Source organism: Fusarium graminearum, chromosome 3, assembly GCF_000240135.3.
Source record: "Fusarium graminearum PH-1 chromosome 3, whole genome shotgun sequence".
NCBI lineage: Eukaryota > Fungi > Ascomycota > Sordariomycetes > Hypocreales > Nectriaceae > Fusarium > Fusarium graminearum.
In genome coordinates, this window is record NC_026476.1 from 6,776,134 (window position 1) to 6,793,223 (window position 17,090).

The following is a 17,090-nucleotide window of genomic DNA, read 5'->3' on the forward strand; positions in this document are numbered from 1 at the left end:
GCAAGAGGAAATATATAGCTATCAGGTAGTACCTATCCAGGAGAAGAACACTATAGCCAGTCAAGATGGAAAAGCTTGGATCCAATTCAATCCTGGGTACCCATCCGTATTGTCCTATCGCTTACCCCTACCTACCCCAACCTCAAGGTCAAGGCATCCATGGCACTTAGTAACGTTAGACCCCGTCTTACTGTGCTGTACGAGCTATTGGTTGCCTGTAGTCAGTCAACCTCAAACAACCACCTAGGCAGGCAGCTGCCAGCTACTGTTCTTTCTCCTCAGCCTTACTTTGGACCTCTTCTTCTTTTCCAACTATTTTCCTCCCTTCAATATTTCTAACACAACCCAAGTTTTGATAGCTTCCTCTTCTTCGACGTGCCTTATCTCTCAACCGCACCCCACATCTCCCTTTCCCTGTATCTCTCGTATCGCTACCATCGCCGCACCCGATCTCCTCGCCCATCACACTTAGTCCTCCCATCACCATCCCCACCCCCGCTCCGGCTTCCGTATCCCCATCGCCGGATCTTGCGTGCTCACCGATTTACTACGACAGCGACTTCATCTGCATAACCCCGCTGGTTAACCAGTGCTTCACCCACTTTGGGACTTATAGCTTTATCTTAGAGCAAACATATCAGCTTCAATGCAATGATGGAGTTTGAATCAACAGATATCAACTTTTCCGTCTCTTGGCTCCTGGGTCTCAAGCCCAAATCCACGTATCCTCCATGGGCACGAGGCTTTATGACAGATGAACCCCGTTTCCTTGTGAGCCGCCTTCTCGGCCTGCTTCCCAGTCGCAAGCCCCGCCGCCGGCTGAGAAGGAGGCGTTGTCGTTCCAAGCTTGTAATCCCTTCGACAGAGCCCATCGTGGAGGATGACCAAGATGCTGTTGATGAGGACATGGATGTCTTTGGCCTTGGGAAGTTGTATGGCGATATTCCTTACGAAACCGAAGATGATTCTGATTCGGAATCTGAGGATGCACCTGCGGTCGAAGAGGAGCCTCCCGTGTTAGCAGAGCCAGAATTCCTCAGGCTTTGCAACAACATGGAAGAGCTTCTCGATGAAATTGAGTAAGCTGAACACGGAATCGCCAATCGCTTCAAAACCCATTTACTAACTTTATACAGAAGGTCTCATCTTGAAGAGAACGACGACTCTGACAACGAATCGATTGACGGCCTAGAACCCGAAGACTGCCAAGACGAATCCCCGTCGAGAATTGAATGGCTGCGACAGAAAACGGTAGAAAAAGTAGAAAACAAATACCTGGACCGAATCATGTCTCTACCGGGTTTGGAGGAAGCCAAGGCTTTCTTCCTACAGACAAGAGCCAAAGTAAAGGCCGCCCAAAGACGTGAAACCGATTTGAGCAAGGAAAACTTCGATGTGGTTTTCATGGGCAACGAGGGTACTGGCAAGACGATGCTGTCCCGACTCTATGCTAAATACCTTATATCTCTCGGGGTTGTCAAGAAGTCTGGCGTCTTCGCAGGTATCAACCGATTCTCGGCATACAACTTGTCTAAAACATCAACGTTGGCCACGATCCACAACACCTGCAATGCGTGTGGCGGCTGTGTAAGTGAGAGAATTCTTACAGAAAAAACATAACACTGACTTGCCTAGATTGCCATCATTGACCACGCTCATCTGATGAACGGCGACGACAGCAACCTCTGGAGTCTTTATGTCAGGTCCCAAGATCTACCCGGGAAAGTAGTATTGATTTTCGCTGGCAATGGCGAATGGGGCCTATCAGACTTGATGGGCTATAGTGCCGAGGTTTCGAGTCACTTTCCCATTCTAAAATTGCCGAACTACACTGCCCACGAGCTGCGAATGGTTTTCCATGGCATGATGCGGAAATGGTTCAAAAATAGGATGGAAGTCGAGGGTGGCTATGACGGCCTCTATGTCAAGATTCTGATCCGAAGAATCACGTCGGACGCTAATGACAAGACCTTTGGCAACATTTGGCCTGTCAAAAAGGCATTCCTCGAAGCCTGCAGACGACAACTTGAACGTTTCATACAAGCCAGAAAGACCGGTAATTATTTGGAGGATTACCTGATCACAAAGGATGACCTCTTGGGCAACAGACCCTCGCTTGGTCCTGACAAGAGCCCTGCCTGGAAGGAGCTCCAAGAACTCGTCGGTCTGGACGATGTGAAGGAATCTATTCTCTCTGTGGTAAGCCAAGTAAACCAAAATTTCATCAGAGAGATGCGCGGTGATGATCCCCTGCATGTTTCCCCCAATCGTGTTTTCTTGGGACCGCCTGGCACCGGTAAAACTACAGTCGCAAAGCTTTATGGTAAAGTTCTCGCAGACTTTGGACTTCTATCAAAGGGCGATGTCATTATCAAGACCCCAGCAGATCTCCTGGACCGCTATATCGGAGGTTCTGAGAACAACACTAAAGAGGCGTTGCGAGAAGCCAAGGGAAATGTCTTGATCATTGACGATGCACATATGCTTGACCCTGGTACGAATGGTAGCAGCGGTAGCTCTAAGAACGGCGACTTCAGAGGCGCTATCATCGATACCATTGTGGCAGAGGTTACTGGTGCCGCTGGAGAGGACCGATGCGTCATCCTCTGCGGGTACCCAGAGCAGATGAAGGAGATGTACGCAAACACAAATCCTGGTCTGGCACGAAGGTTTCCCCTGGACGCAGCATTTGTTTTCGAAAACTTCAGCGAGGAGACACTGGGCAAAGTATTGGACCTCAAGTTAGCAAAGGAGAAGCTGATCACCACCGAAAAGGCGCGAGAAGTTGCCATGGAGGTCTTGAAGCGAGCTTCCGTTCGACCAAACTTTGGCAATGGAGGCGAGGTGGACAACCTGCTGTCAAAGGCCATTCTGGCCCGGTCCCGTCGCATTGCTAAAGAGAAAAAGTCTGATGACGAAGATCTTGACGCTGTTCCTCTGGAACCTCAGGACTTTGATGCCGACTATGACCGCTTATCACATGCTGTGGAAAACACCCGGGCACTGTTTGATGAGTTTGTTGGGTTCGAAGAGATCATTTCCAAGTTCGAATCATACCAGTACATGGTACAAGGTATGCGGATGCGCAATGTTGACCCACGGCCGTACGTGCCATTCACCTATGTCTTCAAGGGACCTCCTGGAACTGGAAAGACGTCGACCGCACGGAAACTCGGCGAAATCTTTTACAACATGGGCTTGCTTGCCGCACCTGATGTTATAGATGCCTCAGCGTCGCAGCTTGTTGGCGAGTATTGTGGCCAAACTGGTCCCAAGACTCGTCGTCTACTTGAATCGGCTCTCGGTAAAGTCCTTTTTATCGACGAGGCCTACAGACTCAACGGTAGTCGCGGATCATTCGCTGAAGAGGCAGTGAGCGAGCTAGTGGATGCAGTGACGAAGCCACAGTTTGCGCGCAAGCTTATCATCGTTTTGGCAGGCTATGAAGAGGACATGGACCGACTTCTGCGCAGTAACCAAGGAATCAAGAGTCGATTTGCTACCGAATTCACTTTCCGTCCTATGCGAACCGAACAGTGTATCGAGCAGCTCAGACAGGTTGTTGGAAAAGTCGGCATTACTATCCAGTCAACGCCCGAGATGGAGACTAGTATCCGCACGTCTCTGTTCTCCCTTCTGCAACGTCTGAGTAATGATAAGGGATGGGCGAGTGGCCGCAGTATTGAAACTCTCGGCGAACAACTGATTGCCCAGATCTTCAAAGAATGTGCGATCAATAACTTCACCGGCAAAGACTTGTTTGTCACAGGCCGCCAATTGGTGACTATACTTGGAAAAGCATCTGGCGTCCCTTATGCCAGCATTAGGATGCCTGGAGTCCAGGCTCCCATGGGTGCTAAGGTGATGACGCTTAAGGACCTTGAGACCTCGGAGTAAAGGGGACCAGATTACTGGCAGGAGAGATACGTGAAGTGTTGTGTTTTGATTCAAGCATCTACACTATGTTCGACTGTTATTGGGGACAAGACGATGTATCATGGGTTTGAAAATTATCAGCGTAAGGCTGTTTTGGAGTTCTAGGGTATCATTTCCCCCTTGCGACAGCCTCAATGTAAATAGCGATTTGGTTATGACGACGTTAATGACATTCTATTTTTGCAAAACGTAGTTCCTGGGTATCGCGTGAGCCGAACCATACTAATTTACAAATAAATACTCTCTCTGTCTGTATCATGGACTCCTCCGATTTCCCGACCACCGAAAAAATGGGTAATATCAACATGGCGTTAGTTACATGATAAAAAACCAACAAGTCTCTGTCTGGTCGTTGCCTGACATCAATTGTACAAAAACTACTCATTTGAAACGCTGTGCCTCAGCTGACTTGGTCTGGTACGGCTAGAGGCCACGGATGTCCCTCTGCTGGGCGAGTCGTCTTTCTCAGACTTTGGTGACTTTGACACGCGTACCTCGATGGCGATAGAGCTACGTTTCGAACTTGATGAACGATCGGGGCCTGGCGTCGGTGTGGTCTGGCTCTTGCGAGACTGACTTCGTGATTTGCGCGAACGGGGGGTTTTGTTGCTGGAAGATGCCGACTCAAAAGTGGGCTTATCAACGCTCATGGATGGCGAGACTTCAACTCCTTCACGGACTGGCGCTTTTGAAGAGCCCCTGGCAGTAGTGGCAACCCCAACATCGCTTTCAGCATGGTGCTCATCTGCAAGACTCTGCGCCCAAGCCTCGCGAAACACAGCGCCTAGACTAACCGCCACCTCTCGCGCGACACTGTTTCCGACAATCTTCCATTGGTCTGCCGGATTACCCAGCAAGACCTCGTGATCGCGAAAACCTTGTGCTCGGCGCGCCTCCATAATTGTCAGGACACGGTTCTCAGACCAGTGTATCGTTCGGCCATTCTTTGCATCACTCGGGCTTTGACTTGTCACGATTGTCTCGATCAGACGGTCGGGGCGCTGTCGGCCGTATGCGTTGGAAGTAGCGCCTCCCCGAGTCAACGACGTTTTGCCTTCTTCGGGGAAGACGAGACGGTCGGCAGGCGAGAGAACGCCCGAGCCAGCCTGCTTGCAGTCTAGACCGAACCATGCCTGGGCAAAATTCATGCCCCAGGGTCGTGTGGGGATGAGACTGATCTTGTTACGAAGATTGCTCGTCATGCCTATAGATACGCGATGATCGGGATATGAGACGCAGATATCTGGCTTAGAGTCGTAGACTGGGGGAAGGCCGGCGGTTGCGGCACGAGCAGAGACAAAATCGAAAGGGGTAGCAATGGGCATGATTCGTTCCGCCATTGGATCACCAGTGGGGGTGCTGCCAAGTCCATAATTCCTGGTATGCTCTGGATGAGCATGCGTGATATGCGGTCGCTGAGGAAGATGGTGACCTGGTGCGGCAAACACAACAAAGACCCGGGAGCGACGCTGAGGGGACCCGCAGGAAGAAGCATCGAGGAAAGAGAACTGAGTTTGATACCCAAGTCCCACAATTGCGCAGATGAGTTGGCTGAACACGTCTTGATCACGAGTGGCTTTACTTTGAATGATGCCGGGGACATTCTCGAGGAGACCATACCGGGGGCGATAGAGGTCGATGAAGGAGCCGAAAGCCGCAACGAGGGATTGATTCTTTCGCTGTGCGACAGTGGTTTTGTCGTTGGTCAAGAGAGAAAAGCCTGGACAAGGACTGCCACCAGAGATAAAATCAACGTCTCCAACCGGAGGGACGTTCTCTGCAAACTTGCCTTGGATAGCAAAACGTTGCATATCGTCGATCGAGCCCAAGAATGGATGTACCGCATCAGGACCCGAAGTATTAGCCATGTATGTATGCAAGGCCTTTCCATCGTAGTCGTTCGCCCACCGCATCTCGATACCACCTCCGTCCTCTAGGCCGCGGCCAAAGTTTCCGCCTCCGCAGAAAAGATCAAGCCCACGTAACTTTTGCAGAGGCTCAGAAGGATTGTGCCCTTGACGCAATGAAGATGGCAATGCCTCGAGAGGAAGATATGATTTTGCAGTAGTCTCTGCATCAATGACTTCTTCATGTGTAATGTAGAAAAAGTTGCCCACACCATCGCGATCGTAGGGTGTTGGTATCGTCTCTTGTGCTTTGAAAAAACGGACATAACAAGGTTCAAGAATGCGTCGATTCTTTACTTCAATGAGGTTCTCGCTATACACCAGCTCATTCGGCTGAGCATTAGGTGTCTGGGGGTCAACTTGATGTCTCCTCAGGAGTCGCCGGAATCTGTAAATGCCAGTGCCATCCTCGTCATAAAAGGTTATGAACTCGCAAGGCTCAGATCGACCACTCGCCTTATCAAGCATGATGAGCCGGGTCTCGCCCGGTTGATAAAGTGGTGCCTGGGTAGTTTTCCTCTGATGTAAGCAATGGAGATGAGTTTTTTCAAGGGTTATCCATTTTCGCTCAGTAACGACATAAGTTTGGCGACAGAAGAACTCCGCTTCGGTGTTCGACGTTCCTTCGAACTCAACCTCGTGGACACCCATGATTTCATCTTCGGAGATCTTAGAAGGCTCATCACAAGAGCAATGATCAGAGAGGAATAGCTCGTTATTCCATGGGTACTTCATCAGGGCGCAGAGGGTGTCGACAGGCCTATAGTACCAAATTACATCGAAAGCCCGGACGCCCTTCTTGCTAACACGCACGCGCTGCACAAGGGCGAGCCAACGGTCAACGTCGTTGAAACCATGCGAAAGATCACGCCGCCATTTTGTGCCAGAATCCGCACCATCTCTCTGCGTCGAGATGGTGTCGCCAGGTTGGATGTCTTTAATTTGCTGTTGGCCAGCCGTTGAGACATTTTTAGCATTTTGGTGAAGGGGCGCTGGGAGCTCGAGGTGTCGCTTCTGTATCAGTTCATTTCGTAGTAACTCCGTCTCATCACTCAGTGACATAGCCTCAAGAATATCACCAAAAGGTAGATGGTTGAAGCAATCATAGATATACTGAGTGACGATGGTTTGGGGAACGTCTGTGGCGTTCTTTCCCTGGTCACAATCTACTTGATCTGCAGAAGACGGCGTTCGACTTGCAGACCTGGGTGGCTTTGAACGCGCCTCCTTATCGCTTTCTTTAGTCTTTGTAAGGCGCTCATACTGTCGAAACTCCCATGTCTCAGCCCACAAGGTGTGATGATAGGTCCCAGCATAGTCCAGCACGCCGATAGCTTCCTTGTGCAAGAAAGCTAGGTTCGCAACGATAGAGGTTCGAAAGTCGGCACTTGGATGCTGTTCTCTCCATGATGCAAAGACAGGATCTGTATTGTGCGTCTTGGCTAGCCAATTGCTGAAAGTTGAGCGGAAATGGAAAATTGTGACATCTTGTTTGTTTTCTCCCATCACCTTAAGATAGTCCACAAAGTGTTTGGCGAGGTCGGCAACCCACAGGAATGGGTCGAAGAAACGGCGGTACTCTTTGGCGGGACGATTTAGTCGGTAGTAGATGTTTTTCTTGAGGTTCATAGCTGACTGAACCCATATTTGATCGCGTAACGTGTGCTTAGACAAAGTGCCGTAATCGCCAATCGGCAAAGCTCGTATGGGTACGTGCCGAACAAAGAAGGCCGCATCTCCTACGTTCAACTTCCCGTCAAAGTACAAGTTGCTGTGGCCTGACTTTGTGTCTAGATGATGCAGCGAGCACATCTCATGCTCATATCTCGGGCGCTTGCTGTAAATGGCAAAGTCGTTGAGTTCGAATTCAATGAAGTCATCGGCGTCTTGACCTTCCTGTATCGCTGCTTCCAGGAGTTGGGCGACGACCTTATATTCTCTGTCGATTGGCACACCAGGCTCAAAGGGCTCGTAAAACGACTGTGGGATTACGAACAAAGCGTCGGGAACCTCGACTCTGACAGAGTTACTCAAAGGAAGGTCCGGTGTATCAACCTTGACCGCGGTGCCATCCTCCTGTTCCAATAACTCAGCTGTGGCACCGGATTGATCAACTGCGAGCCCAAAATCTTCTTCTATCGTCATCTCTGGCTCGATATCATCGAGCATTTCAACGTCTATGCCCTCGAAAAGGTCTCCGGGACCCGAGTCATAATTGGGTGGACTCGGAGCAGGCGACATTGAAGATAGATCAACCTGTTCCATCACGCTCATGCGGTCGTCCTCCTCATCCTCCATCTCACCAAGTTTGGTCCACATCTTAGGCGTCCCATGATCGGTGTTGGTATACGACTCTTGCGGAGCAAAAGCGTCCTCAAACACATCATCAACAACAAAGCCGTGATTCTGATTCGAGGATGTCATCCAGTCTATGTTGGGATTAGCTAACACTTCTGGTGGGATGTCAATCCCATCATCTTCGTCCAGATCGATATGCTGGAAAGGATTAACGACCACAACTCATTGCTTCCGGGTTTTTCATCTTACCGGCATATCGGACGCCTCGTCCTATGTTAATGAATATGCACCATGTATGTGAAAAGCTTGATTCGAAGGAAAGTCAAAATTTGAGCAAACTTGATCTGGCTGATCTGGCTTCGTAATAGACAAGCGATTATGATGAGCCCAGCAGTAACGAACGCTCTTCCCGAAATTACAAGACTTGACTTTAATCTTGTCCATAGAACAAGGGACTGGAGTCGAATGGGATGAGTCGCAAATGGTGATTACTAAAAATTGCGAAGTGCTCAACAAATAGCGAGATGCGCGCGGACCCAAACAATGCAAATTCTGAGTTGACGAGAACAAAGAAAGACAAGAGAGGCTTGCGTCTAAATCGTTGCAAAAAACGAAAAGAAAGAAGGAAACATGTGGTGCAGTTTGGCTCTATCGCGTTTCTTTGTTTGATAGGTAGGTTAGAGTGAAAGCATTAAAAGACAAGCATTGAATGGCTACCAAACTTGGACTTCCACAGTGACTTCCGTAGTGCCTAGCCGCCGGGAAGGACAGCGCTAACCCCTGAATGGCTAAAACCATCACTGGCATGAGGCTTGCTTCCACCTCCCTTGTACAGAAACTCCTTCTAGAAGCTCGGACATGGCAATCACTTCATGAGGATAGGCTGAACCAAGGTCGAGTAACCACACAGGCGTACAGCAAACAGATACGTTAAGAACTAAGATCATGTTAAATTCTTCTCTAACGCTCATTTTTACTATACAATATAACCACCAATGCATTGCCTCTTCTCATCTGTTGGTATACCCTTTGAACCAGAACGCCGTATAATGCATCTCATGATAACTCATGTGCCAAACCAAGAATGTTCTCGTTACTTTCTTCGGCGGAATCGGCTGTTAATGCCTGGTCCACCCTTGGCTCCGTGATTCCTAAGCTTCAATCTTTGGAAGTTTGCATGAGCTAGCTCATTCACCTTTCGGGCTGCCTTCTTGACAGTGCCCTCCTTCTTCTGTGCGGGCTTCTTCTCAACTATATCATCGAAATCAGAGCCAGCATCCTCACCCCCAGCTTGTATTTCATCATTCTCCACATCACTTTGGGGGTTTGCTGCCATATTCTCGGGTCTATTGACCCGAACTGGACGCATCTTGGCCATTCTTGTTGTTCGCTTCTGGCCCTTCTTTTTGTATACCCTCGTCGGATTGTCTCCTTCCACTGGGCTGTCGTACACACCTTCGTCATCAAATCCACCGAGGGGCAGTTGCCGTGCTTCGTTATCGTCGACCAGTATGTCGTCCTTAGGTTTGGATGGGAAAAGTGTCTTTGGTTTCGGTTCACCCATTCCACCATCCTCAATATCGCGCAAGGCATCAAGGTCGTCATCCAGGCTCTCCTCTTCAACCTTCCGTAGACTTGCCACAATCTCGCTGAGACCTCTTGCAAATGGCTTACGCGGTAGCCGTAAAGGAGCTGGGGCGTCAAAATCACCGTTCTCCTCTAGAACTGGTAGAGTATTACGCTTCAAGAATGCCGGTGTGTCAAATTGAAGCTTCGAAACCGAGGAAGGTGTGGCAGCGTCCTTGTTTCCATCCTTATTCTTTAATGGAGTCAAGAAGTGGTCCAGTCGCTGTCGTTTGCTAGACGACATAGGTGTTCGGCCAAGCCTTTCGTCTTCGTCGTCATCTGTTGCCGCGGACCTCTTGCTTGGAGTTGCGTCCACCTTGCGGGCGGATCCCGTCTTGGTCGCAGAATCTTTCTTTGACGGTGTTCCTAGCTCTTTCTCGACCAGCAAATCGAAAAGCCCAAGTACCTGGCCATCTCGCTGCGGTGTCGGGCCAACCGAGGTTACAGATGTGGGACTGAACAGTTTCCGTGATATAGCTGGCGTATTCATGAGGTCCTCATCGTGGTTCTGGGTGCGGTTCTTGGCTGGAGTTTCGATATGCTTGTTCTGTTTGATGGGTGTTTGTGCCGACAGACCATCTGATTTTCGCTTTGTGGACTTGGGGGCATGTTTCGAAGGGGGTGATATTTTGCCCGAGAGAATATCTCGAACCTTGTTGTATTGCTTGTATTTCGCGGCTGCCAATTGTCAACAGAATGATTGCTCTGTAGTTCTGGGGGACCATACCAATGTCTTCGTTTGCTTTGATATCTCCTCTTCCTGGCTTCTTGCCCTCGTGTGATTTTGCCCAGTCTGTTTCCCAAGTTTTTAGGTCGATGCGCAATTGCTGTGATGTACTTTCATATTCGGCTCTCGTATCTTCATCCATGTTCATGCACTTATGATTGTGTAGTTCCAAAGTTTGTGCGATCTGAACTTAGAACGTAGAGACAGCAAGGAGTCGACTAGGTGACTGAGGGATGTGGATAGTGGAATTGAGTGTCGCGATTAATCTAGCGCGTAAAACGCGTAGAGGCCATCGTTGATTACAATGCAGGACGCGAGCCCCACATCGTCATGACAGGTAGTCTATGAGCCGGGGTGGGGGATCGGAAAGGAAGACGCCAGGGCGCGGAATTAACCTTCAGGCTGTAGCACCACTAAGTCCCACCTCAAATTATCGATCATGTATTATTCATCCTCATCGCTGTCGCTTCAATACTTTCCCTGTCTTGCGCTGGAAGACTCGATACTCCCACTGAAACCTCAGGGACACTACAGGCATCACATCTCTTCGACTTTTTGCAGATTATGGAAGTAGCACAGCCTACAGACGATCTACAGCGACAAGTCCTCCAAAGCACTCTTGACGAAATCGCGACTCGGCAAGACGAAGACGTCACTGACTGCTGCGTCATCTGCCTCGAGAGCATAACCGAAGTCTGCGAAGCCATCCCTTGTCATCACCGAAACTTCGACTACATCTGCCTGCTCAGCTGGCTTGAACAGTCACCAAAATGCCCTCTCTGCAAAGCCGTTGTCTCTCAAGTGCGCCACGCACTGGATGAACCTGTCGCAAAGACCTATATCGTTCCCAAAATTGCTCCAAAACCCGAGAAGCAACAATCTGATCATAGACCGTATGCGCCGTCTTCTCTTCGTCGTCAACTTCCTCCGCGGCGACGTCCTTATGCCCGCCGATCTCGGTACGAAACACCCAGCCTGAGTCCATCAGACGAGATCGCACGCCGGAGAGATGTCTATCGCCACAACCGATATTCGAAACACGTAGGGACCAATAGGCTGTCCAGATATCGTGAATTGACTCCAGCTGTTTTCTGCGCAGATAGTGAATTGGTATCGCGGGCGCGCATGTGGATTCGGCGGGAGCTTCAGGTCTTTCCCTTTTTGAATCCTGATGCCGACGAGACAGAGCCAAGGCCAAGCCCGAATGCCCCTAGGAATGCCATGGAACAGCGAAGAGCCAATAATGCCGAGTTTCTTCTTGAGTACATTATCGCCGTTTTGAAGTCTGTGGATATTATGGGCAGCGCTGGCCAGGCCGAAGAGATGATTTTGGATTATTTGGGAAGAGACAATACGCGGCTCTTCTTACACGAGTTAAGAGCTTGGCTCAGAAGTCCATACACGAAATTGACAGATTGGGATAGAGCTGTCCAATACGAGACATCTACCTCAAACACTCTTGGAGTTGACTCAGAGCAGGCAGGCAACTCGAACTCGAGTTCAAGGAGAGATCAACCCGAAGATAAATCCAAACATGCAAGTGACCGGAACGGTCCAAGAGGACAAGGTGACTATTATCGCCCTAAGGGTCGTTCACAGCGGCCAAGAGGAGTACATAGACGCGAGCCATATGCTAGACAGCGCAGTAGAGGCTCATAGAGCATAGTAGATAGGTAGACTTTGGATATGAACATGATACCCGGGGAAGAATCTCCATCTGCATGAATAATGAGAACGAATTACAAATCGAAAAGTTTATTTCATTGTTGCATTTTTTCCCCCTGGACGATGGGTTCGGAGTTTGCTGCTTAGCGTGCGGAGTTCCGCCCTCCCCTTGAAGCTGTGTAAGTCTGCCTGGGCTTTACAGATTATTTAAGATGTCAAAGATGTTGTTGTTATAACTCGATGCAGCCGATCTTGTATTCCTTACTTTCATCACAATCAAAGGGGTTCACTCTTGTATCCTGCATTCATTAAATCATATCTCTTCGCAACAGAGATTTACCACCCTTCGCTCAAACATCATCATCATGCCTACAATCTCGATAAAAGTTATCTCAGATCCCGTCTGTCCATGGTGCTTCATCGGTGCCCTCCGCCTCTCCCAAGCCATAACTCTCTATCTCAAAACCGTCTGCTCTAGCGACACAATTCTCACAAAGTGGCACGCCTACCAACTCGACGCTGACGCATCCACTCAACCTTTCGTGTCCAAGATAGCATCCAAATGGGGCATTGATCAAGTCCCCGCTGTAAAGACCCGTCTTAACAGCATTGCGAAGAGAGAAGGGCTTGAATTCAACTTTGACTCGACAATTGGGAACACGAGAGATGCGCATCGGCTGGAGAAGTTGGGGAGGAAAGTTAGATTGGAGATGGAGGTTGCAATAGAGATTATGAGAATGTACTTCCTACAAGGAGGGAATATAACGAGCAAGGGGGACTTGATTGGCGCCGCCAAGAGGGCGGGCATTGATAAGGATGAGGCGAGGGAATGGCTGGAGAGTGACGAAGGGGGTGAAGAAGTTGATGCCGAGGTTGCCGAGATGCAGAAACTGGGTATCAAAGGTGTACCGCGATATATCATCAATGACAAGTTCATGATACAGGGAGCAGAGGATGTGGGGGATATTCTGGAAAAGCTGGTTATGGCACGAGAAGAAGCTCTTGCCGCAGACGTGTAGCTGCCATACATTACTAGACTTAGATAGATTATAGACGCCTTGGAATAAACCATCTTCATATCTCATAAGGGTATCATATCATTGCTCTCAAATTCTCATCAATCCCCCCAGATCCTTCTCCATCTGTCTCAGTCTCACCTGCAACTCCCTCTTCTTGACCTCCATCTCCTTAGCCTCTTCCTCCTCCAGTCTCAAATCATCCTCAGTCCACACATCGCCTTCTTCCTCTTCCTCTTCATCGAAGTAGTCCCGGTGATCAAGAGTAGCTAGCTGGTCTGCTTGCTCCTGAACTCGCGCCTCGTAGTACGCCGCTGTGTTCTTCCCGTGCGCATGTTTACTCCTCAGCGTAGCAATGCGCTCCCGCGCACCAGGTAACTCGTACACACCGCAGAGCTTCTCCGCTCCGCGAAGGAGGACGTTAACGTCCACATCGCCTTTGCGATCTGACTCTCCGCGCCGCAATTCCTCGTGCATTTGGCCGCCCAGCACAGCTGCCACAGCGGTCTGTCGACGAGGATGTGTACCTGTGCGCGGTGGGGGGCCCGTGGTTACCTCACCCGAAGCTACGTTGAATACAGTCTGGCGTCTACTCGAGGACTTCTTCTTCTCCGGTTCGGTGGGTTTGAGGGTCGTTGAAGGTGGAGGGGGCGGTGGTACGGAGAAGAGGGCACGCTCATGAGGTTCGGTGTCACGAATGATGGATGTGATATCATGATTGGAAAGCAGGGCATTTGTGAAGATTTTTGGCGGAGGAAACCTAGAAGCAAGAGTTAAGTAATAGGCAATCAAGCAAGGGCTGGCAACTTACGGTAGGTCATTAATGCCCTGGCAGGAATAGCCAATCTGCTCGAGGTGCGCCGAGATCAGCGACATGGTGCAAGATTGCCGGGTTTCGCTAGAGGGAATGGAACGTCTCTAGAGGGTTATCTCCAGTATACAACGCCAGCTTTTATATATGCAAAGAATTTCTGATGGAGAAAAAGAACACTTTCAATATGTATTGCAATGAATGCTAAGAATCGATAGCTTGTATTGACGATGGTGGAGTTTCAAAACAATGAACGCGGGCACTTCTTATCGATAAGCACTCCACTCGCGAGCAGCGACTTACACGCTTCAAGATGACTTGTTCACAAGATTGAAACAACATGACCTGACCGTCAACAAGTGAGATTGAGCAATTGTTTTACTTTCCTACTGGTTTCATTATAAATACTGACTACAGGTCGGTCCATGGCCTTTAATTAATGACTGATGCTACGCTCACCACTGATGCGGTTCACAGAAAACCTCCTCGGATCTACGTCCCAACAGAGACACAATTCATCATCGCATGAAGAAACCAATCCAAGGCACAGTCAGTGTCTTGGATTTACCTCCGTTCTTGAAGATCTAATAAACCAAGGTATCTGCCACTTACATAACTGGAATTACTTTTGGTAGCAAAAAGAAAAGGACGGGACATAAGAGCTAACAACACCGCTGCTTGATAGAGGTCACCGACATTTCGATTGTGTACATGTCATGATGCATGCATCGAAAGGCGGCACAACCAGGATGGGAAACTCCAATCTATCCCTATCTCATATTGCTTCGATAATCATGATTAAATGCCAAAGGAGCGCTCTTGAGCGCCTGCTAGACTTTACCCATTTTCCTCCACATACATGACCTTTCTCCTATGTTCAAACGTCATCCATCTTATGCTTACAGGTAACAAATAGTAATAGTCTAAAGGTATCCCGATGAATCCAATGTGACAATCCCGTATTCGCCTTGTTGCGTTAATTCTCGATGCTAATTCTATGCAAAACATCCGATATCATTTCATCCGTTCAATATTCTCCTCATCCTTTGATACACGCTTAGCGCATGAATGAACCGTGGAGCTTGGCCGAGGCGAAAGCAATCAATGGTCCGGCGCTGCTGAACCCTGGCAGGCTCAGGGGCAGGCTGGTCGGTGCGGGCGGTGTCATGCTCGTGTGTGTTGTAAAAAGGTGAGTCGTCGTCGTCAGAGGGACCCCTGGTCGCCTCCTATCCTCGTAATGTCATTAATGGTGAAGCCTATAATGGCCAGGGCAGCTTAAAGATTGTTATAGCTGATATGTTGTGTAAATCGAGCTCTAACTTGAGTCCATCTCCATAATTTCTATGGCCCAATAGGGTAATTCCCTGGCTAGATGCTCATGCCGCGCCACAAACTCATCCTCACTCGAGTCAGGTTCCTCGAGTTCTTCGATTCGCGCAGGAGGGGGGTCGTGGAATAATAGACTCGTTCGGTGCATCTTTCTCCGCATGCGACGTGCGCTAGAGCCGACCTCGTTGGCATCAAGTCCCTCGCCATCGTCTTCAGAATCGCTGAGTTCGCTGTGCGTTCGTTTGCCAAAGCTGCTACCCATGCTCATTCGACGGATCCTCTTAAGTCGTTCTCGGTGCTTGAGGAATATCGCTTCTTCGTCGGGCACGCCTTCGGGGTCAGCCCCTGGCTCGGTTTCCGACGTTTCGTTACTGCAATTGAGGTTTCGGAAATCCTTGACCATAGTTTTGTGCTCCTTTCTATGCCTTGACCTTGACCTTGAGCGACTGCGGTTGGATTCGATCTCGGTGGGCTGTAAGACATCCAATCCGTCACAATCGCTGTCCATAGGGTCAACATCTTCGAGCGTGAAATTGTGAGCAACCATCGCAGTAGTTTCAATAGTGATATGAGAGGCCATGACTTCATCAGTAGCCTCGGACTTTTCTGACTCTGCATCTGAGTCAGATTCAGAAGTGTCCGAATCACTAGAACTGTCGGTGTCGTTGTCAAGGTCAACATCAGAATCATCAATTGGCGAAGACACAGCTGGGCCGGTAGCGTTTCCCATACTGCGTATGCTGGGGCTCGCCGACTCGTCTTCGTCTTCGCTGCTGCTGTCTTCATCGCTGCTGTCGTCGTCGGCCATACCGGACGAGGAGGAAGAGCGAGGACTCAGCTGCTCAGGTCCCAGCGAAGGTCGATAACTGAATTGATGGCCATCGCCAACTGGCCTGATGTTAGGATCCGAGTCCAAGGGTTGGAAATAATCGTGAAAGTCAGGTTGGCGCCGTGGCTTTAGACTGGTTTTGCGAGAGAAAGGCGGCGACGTGGTGGGTGTCTCTGGGGGCGAGTTTGGGTCGGCGGTGAGAGGTTCATCCTGGGCTTGTACTTGGGCTTGAAGTTGAGCGACGTTGAGGATTGGCGTCTCGGGGCGCCGCCGAAGGTTGTTGCTCTTTTTCGGCGGCATGGCTGATGTGGTGGACATACAAGACCGTGAAATTGAGGTCAAGTAAGAAACGTATATGTGATATGGGGCAAGGCAGAGCCCAATTGAGTCAAAAATAACCTATGGTTGACCAATGGACAGAAAAGCCGTCTAAGCCTGGAGCTGAAGTCTCGGGTACAACCGTCGACCAGGCAAGTTGATTCGATTTCGGAGGGTATCTTATCGATCACCACAGAATCAACAAGCGGTTTGGTAGGCGTTGATGTGGGGTAAAAGAAACGGATTGAAGCGAGCCGATCCGGAAGTAAAGAGAGTCAAGGTGAAGATGTTCTTGAATGCGGCGGTAAGATTGGTGTGAGGGTGATATCGGTCAAGACGACAATGCAATGTCTTGACTTGGAGCGAAGAAAGGAGAGGATAAGAGAGAAGAGAAGAAAAAAATTGCAACCGTTGACTACTGCAAGCAAGACAATGCAAACCCAGGCCAGGTATGCAGCGAATAGTGCTGGTTTGGGGCGTGGGTGAGAACGTGGGTGTGAGCGAGAGCTGGAGCTAGAACTCGAACGTGGGTGTCGTCAAATGTCGACGTGGGTGTGGTTGTGTTATGCAACAGTGGGTTAGGTAGCCAGACAAGACAAGGTAGAGATGGGATCCAGTACTACGCGGG

General features: G+C 49.6%; 6 protein-coding genes across 6 annotated transcripts; 2 read left to right on the forward strand and 4 right to left on the reverse strand.

Moving 5' to 3' along the window:
• Positions 1–654: 654 nt before the first annotated feature.
• Positions 655–3,897, forward strand: FGSG_10767 (uncharacterized protein; the record flags this gene model as incomplete). The annotated part of the gene is made up of 4 exons (XM_011327335.1): positions 655–1,079; positions 1,137–1,587; positions 1,843–2,199; positions 2,359–3,897. The coding sequence occupies 4 exons, from the start codon at positions 655–657 to the stop codon at positions 3,895–3,897; spliced, it is 2,772 nt and encodes a 923-aa protein (XP_011325637.1).
• Positions 3,898–4,313: 416 nt separating this feature from the next.
• Positions 4,314–8,396, reverse strand: FGSG_10766 (uncharacterized protein; the record flags this gene model as incomplete). The annotated part of the gene is made up of 2 exons (XM_011327336.1): positions 4,314–8,339; positions 8,391–8,396. The coding sequence occupies 2 exons, from the start codon at positions 8,394–8,396 to the stop codon at positions 4,314–4,316; spliced, it is 4,032 nt and encodes a 1,343-aa protein (XP_011325638.1).
• An 838-nt stretch (positions 8,397–9,234) lies between these two features.
• Positions 9,235–10,636, reverse strand: FGSG_10765 (uncharacterized protein; the record flags this gene model as incomplete). The annotated part of the gene is made up of 2 exons (XM_011327337.1): positions 9,235–10,445; positions 10,495–10,636. The coding sequence occupies 2 exons, from the start codon at positions 10,634–10,636 to the stop codon at positions 9,235–9,237; spliced, it is 1,353 nt and encodes a 450-aa protein (XP_011325639.1).
• A 422-nt stretch (positions 10,637–11,058) lies between these two features.
• FGSG_13922 (uncharacterized protein) lies at positions 11,059–12,153 on the forward strand (the record flags this gene model as incomplete). Its single annotated transcript, XM_011327338.1, has 1 exon — positions 11,059–12,153. One exon carries the CDS (start codon positions 11,059–11,061, stop codon positions 12,151–12,153), a length of 1,095 nt encoding a protein of 364 aa, XP_011325640.1.
• Positions 12,154–12,905: 752 nt separating this feature from the next.
• Positions 12,906–14,051, reverse strand: FGSG_10764 (uncharacterized protein; the record flags this gene model as incomplete). The annotated part of the gene is made up of 3 exons (XM_011327339.1): positions 12,906–13,178; positions 13,317–13,935; positions 13,987–14,051. 3 exons carry the CDS (start codon positions 14,049–14,051, stop codon positions 12,906–12,908), a joined length of 957 nt encoding a protein of 318 aa, XP_011325641.1.
• A 1,250-nt stretch (positions 14,052–15,301) lies between these two features.
• Positions 15,302–16,444, reverse strand: FGSG_10763 (uncharacterized protein; the record flags this gene model as incomplete). Its single annotated transcript, XM_011327340.1, has 1 exon — positions 15,302–16,444. The coding sequence occupies one exon, from the start codon at positions 16,442–16,444 to the stop codon at positions 15,302–15,304; it is 1,143 nt and encodes a 380-aa protein (XP_011325642.1).
• Between the last annotated feature and the right edge of the window lie 646 nt (positions 16,445–17,090).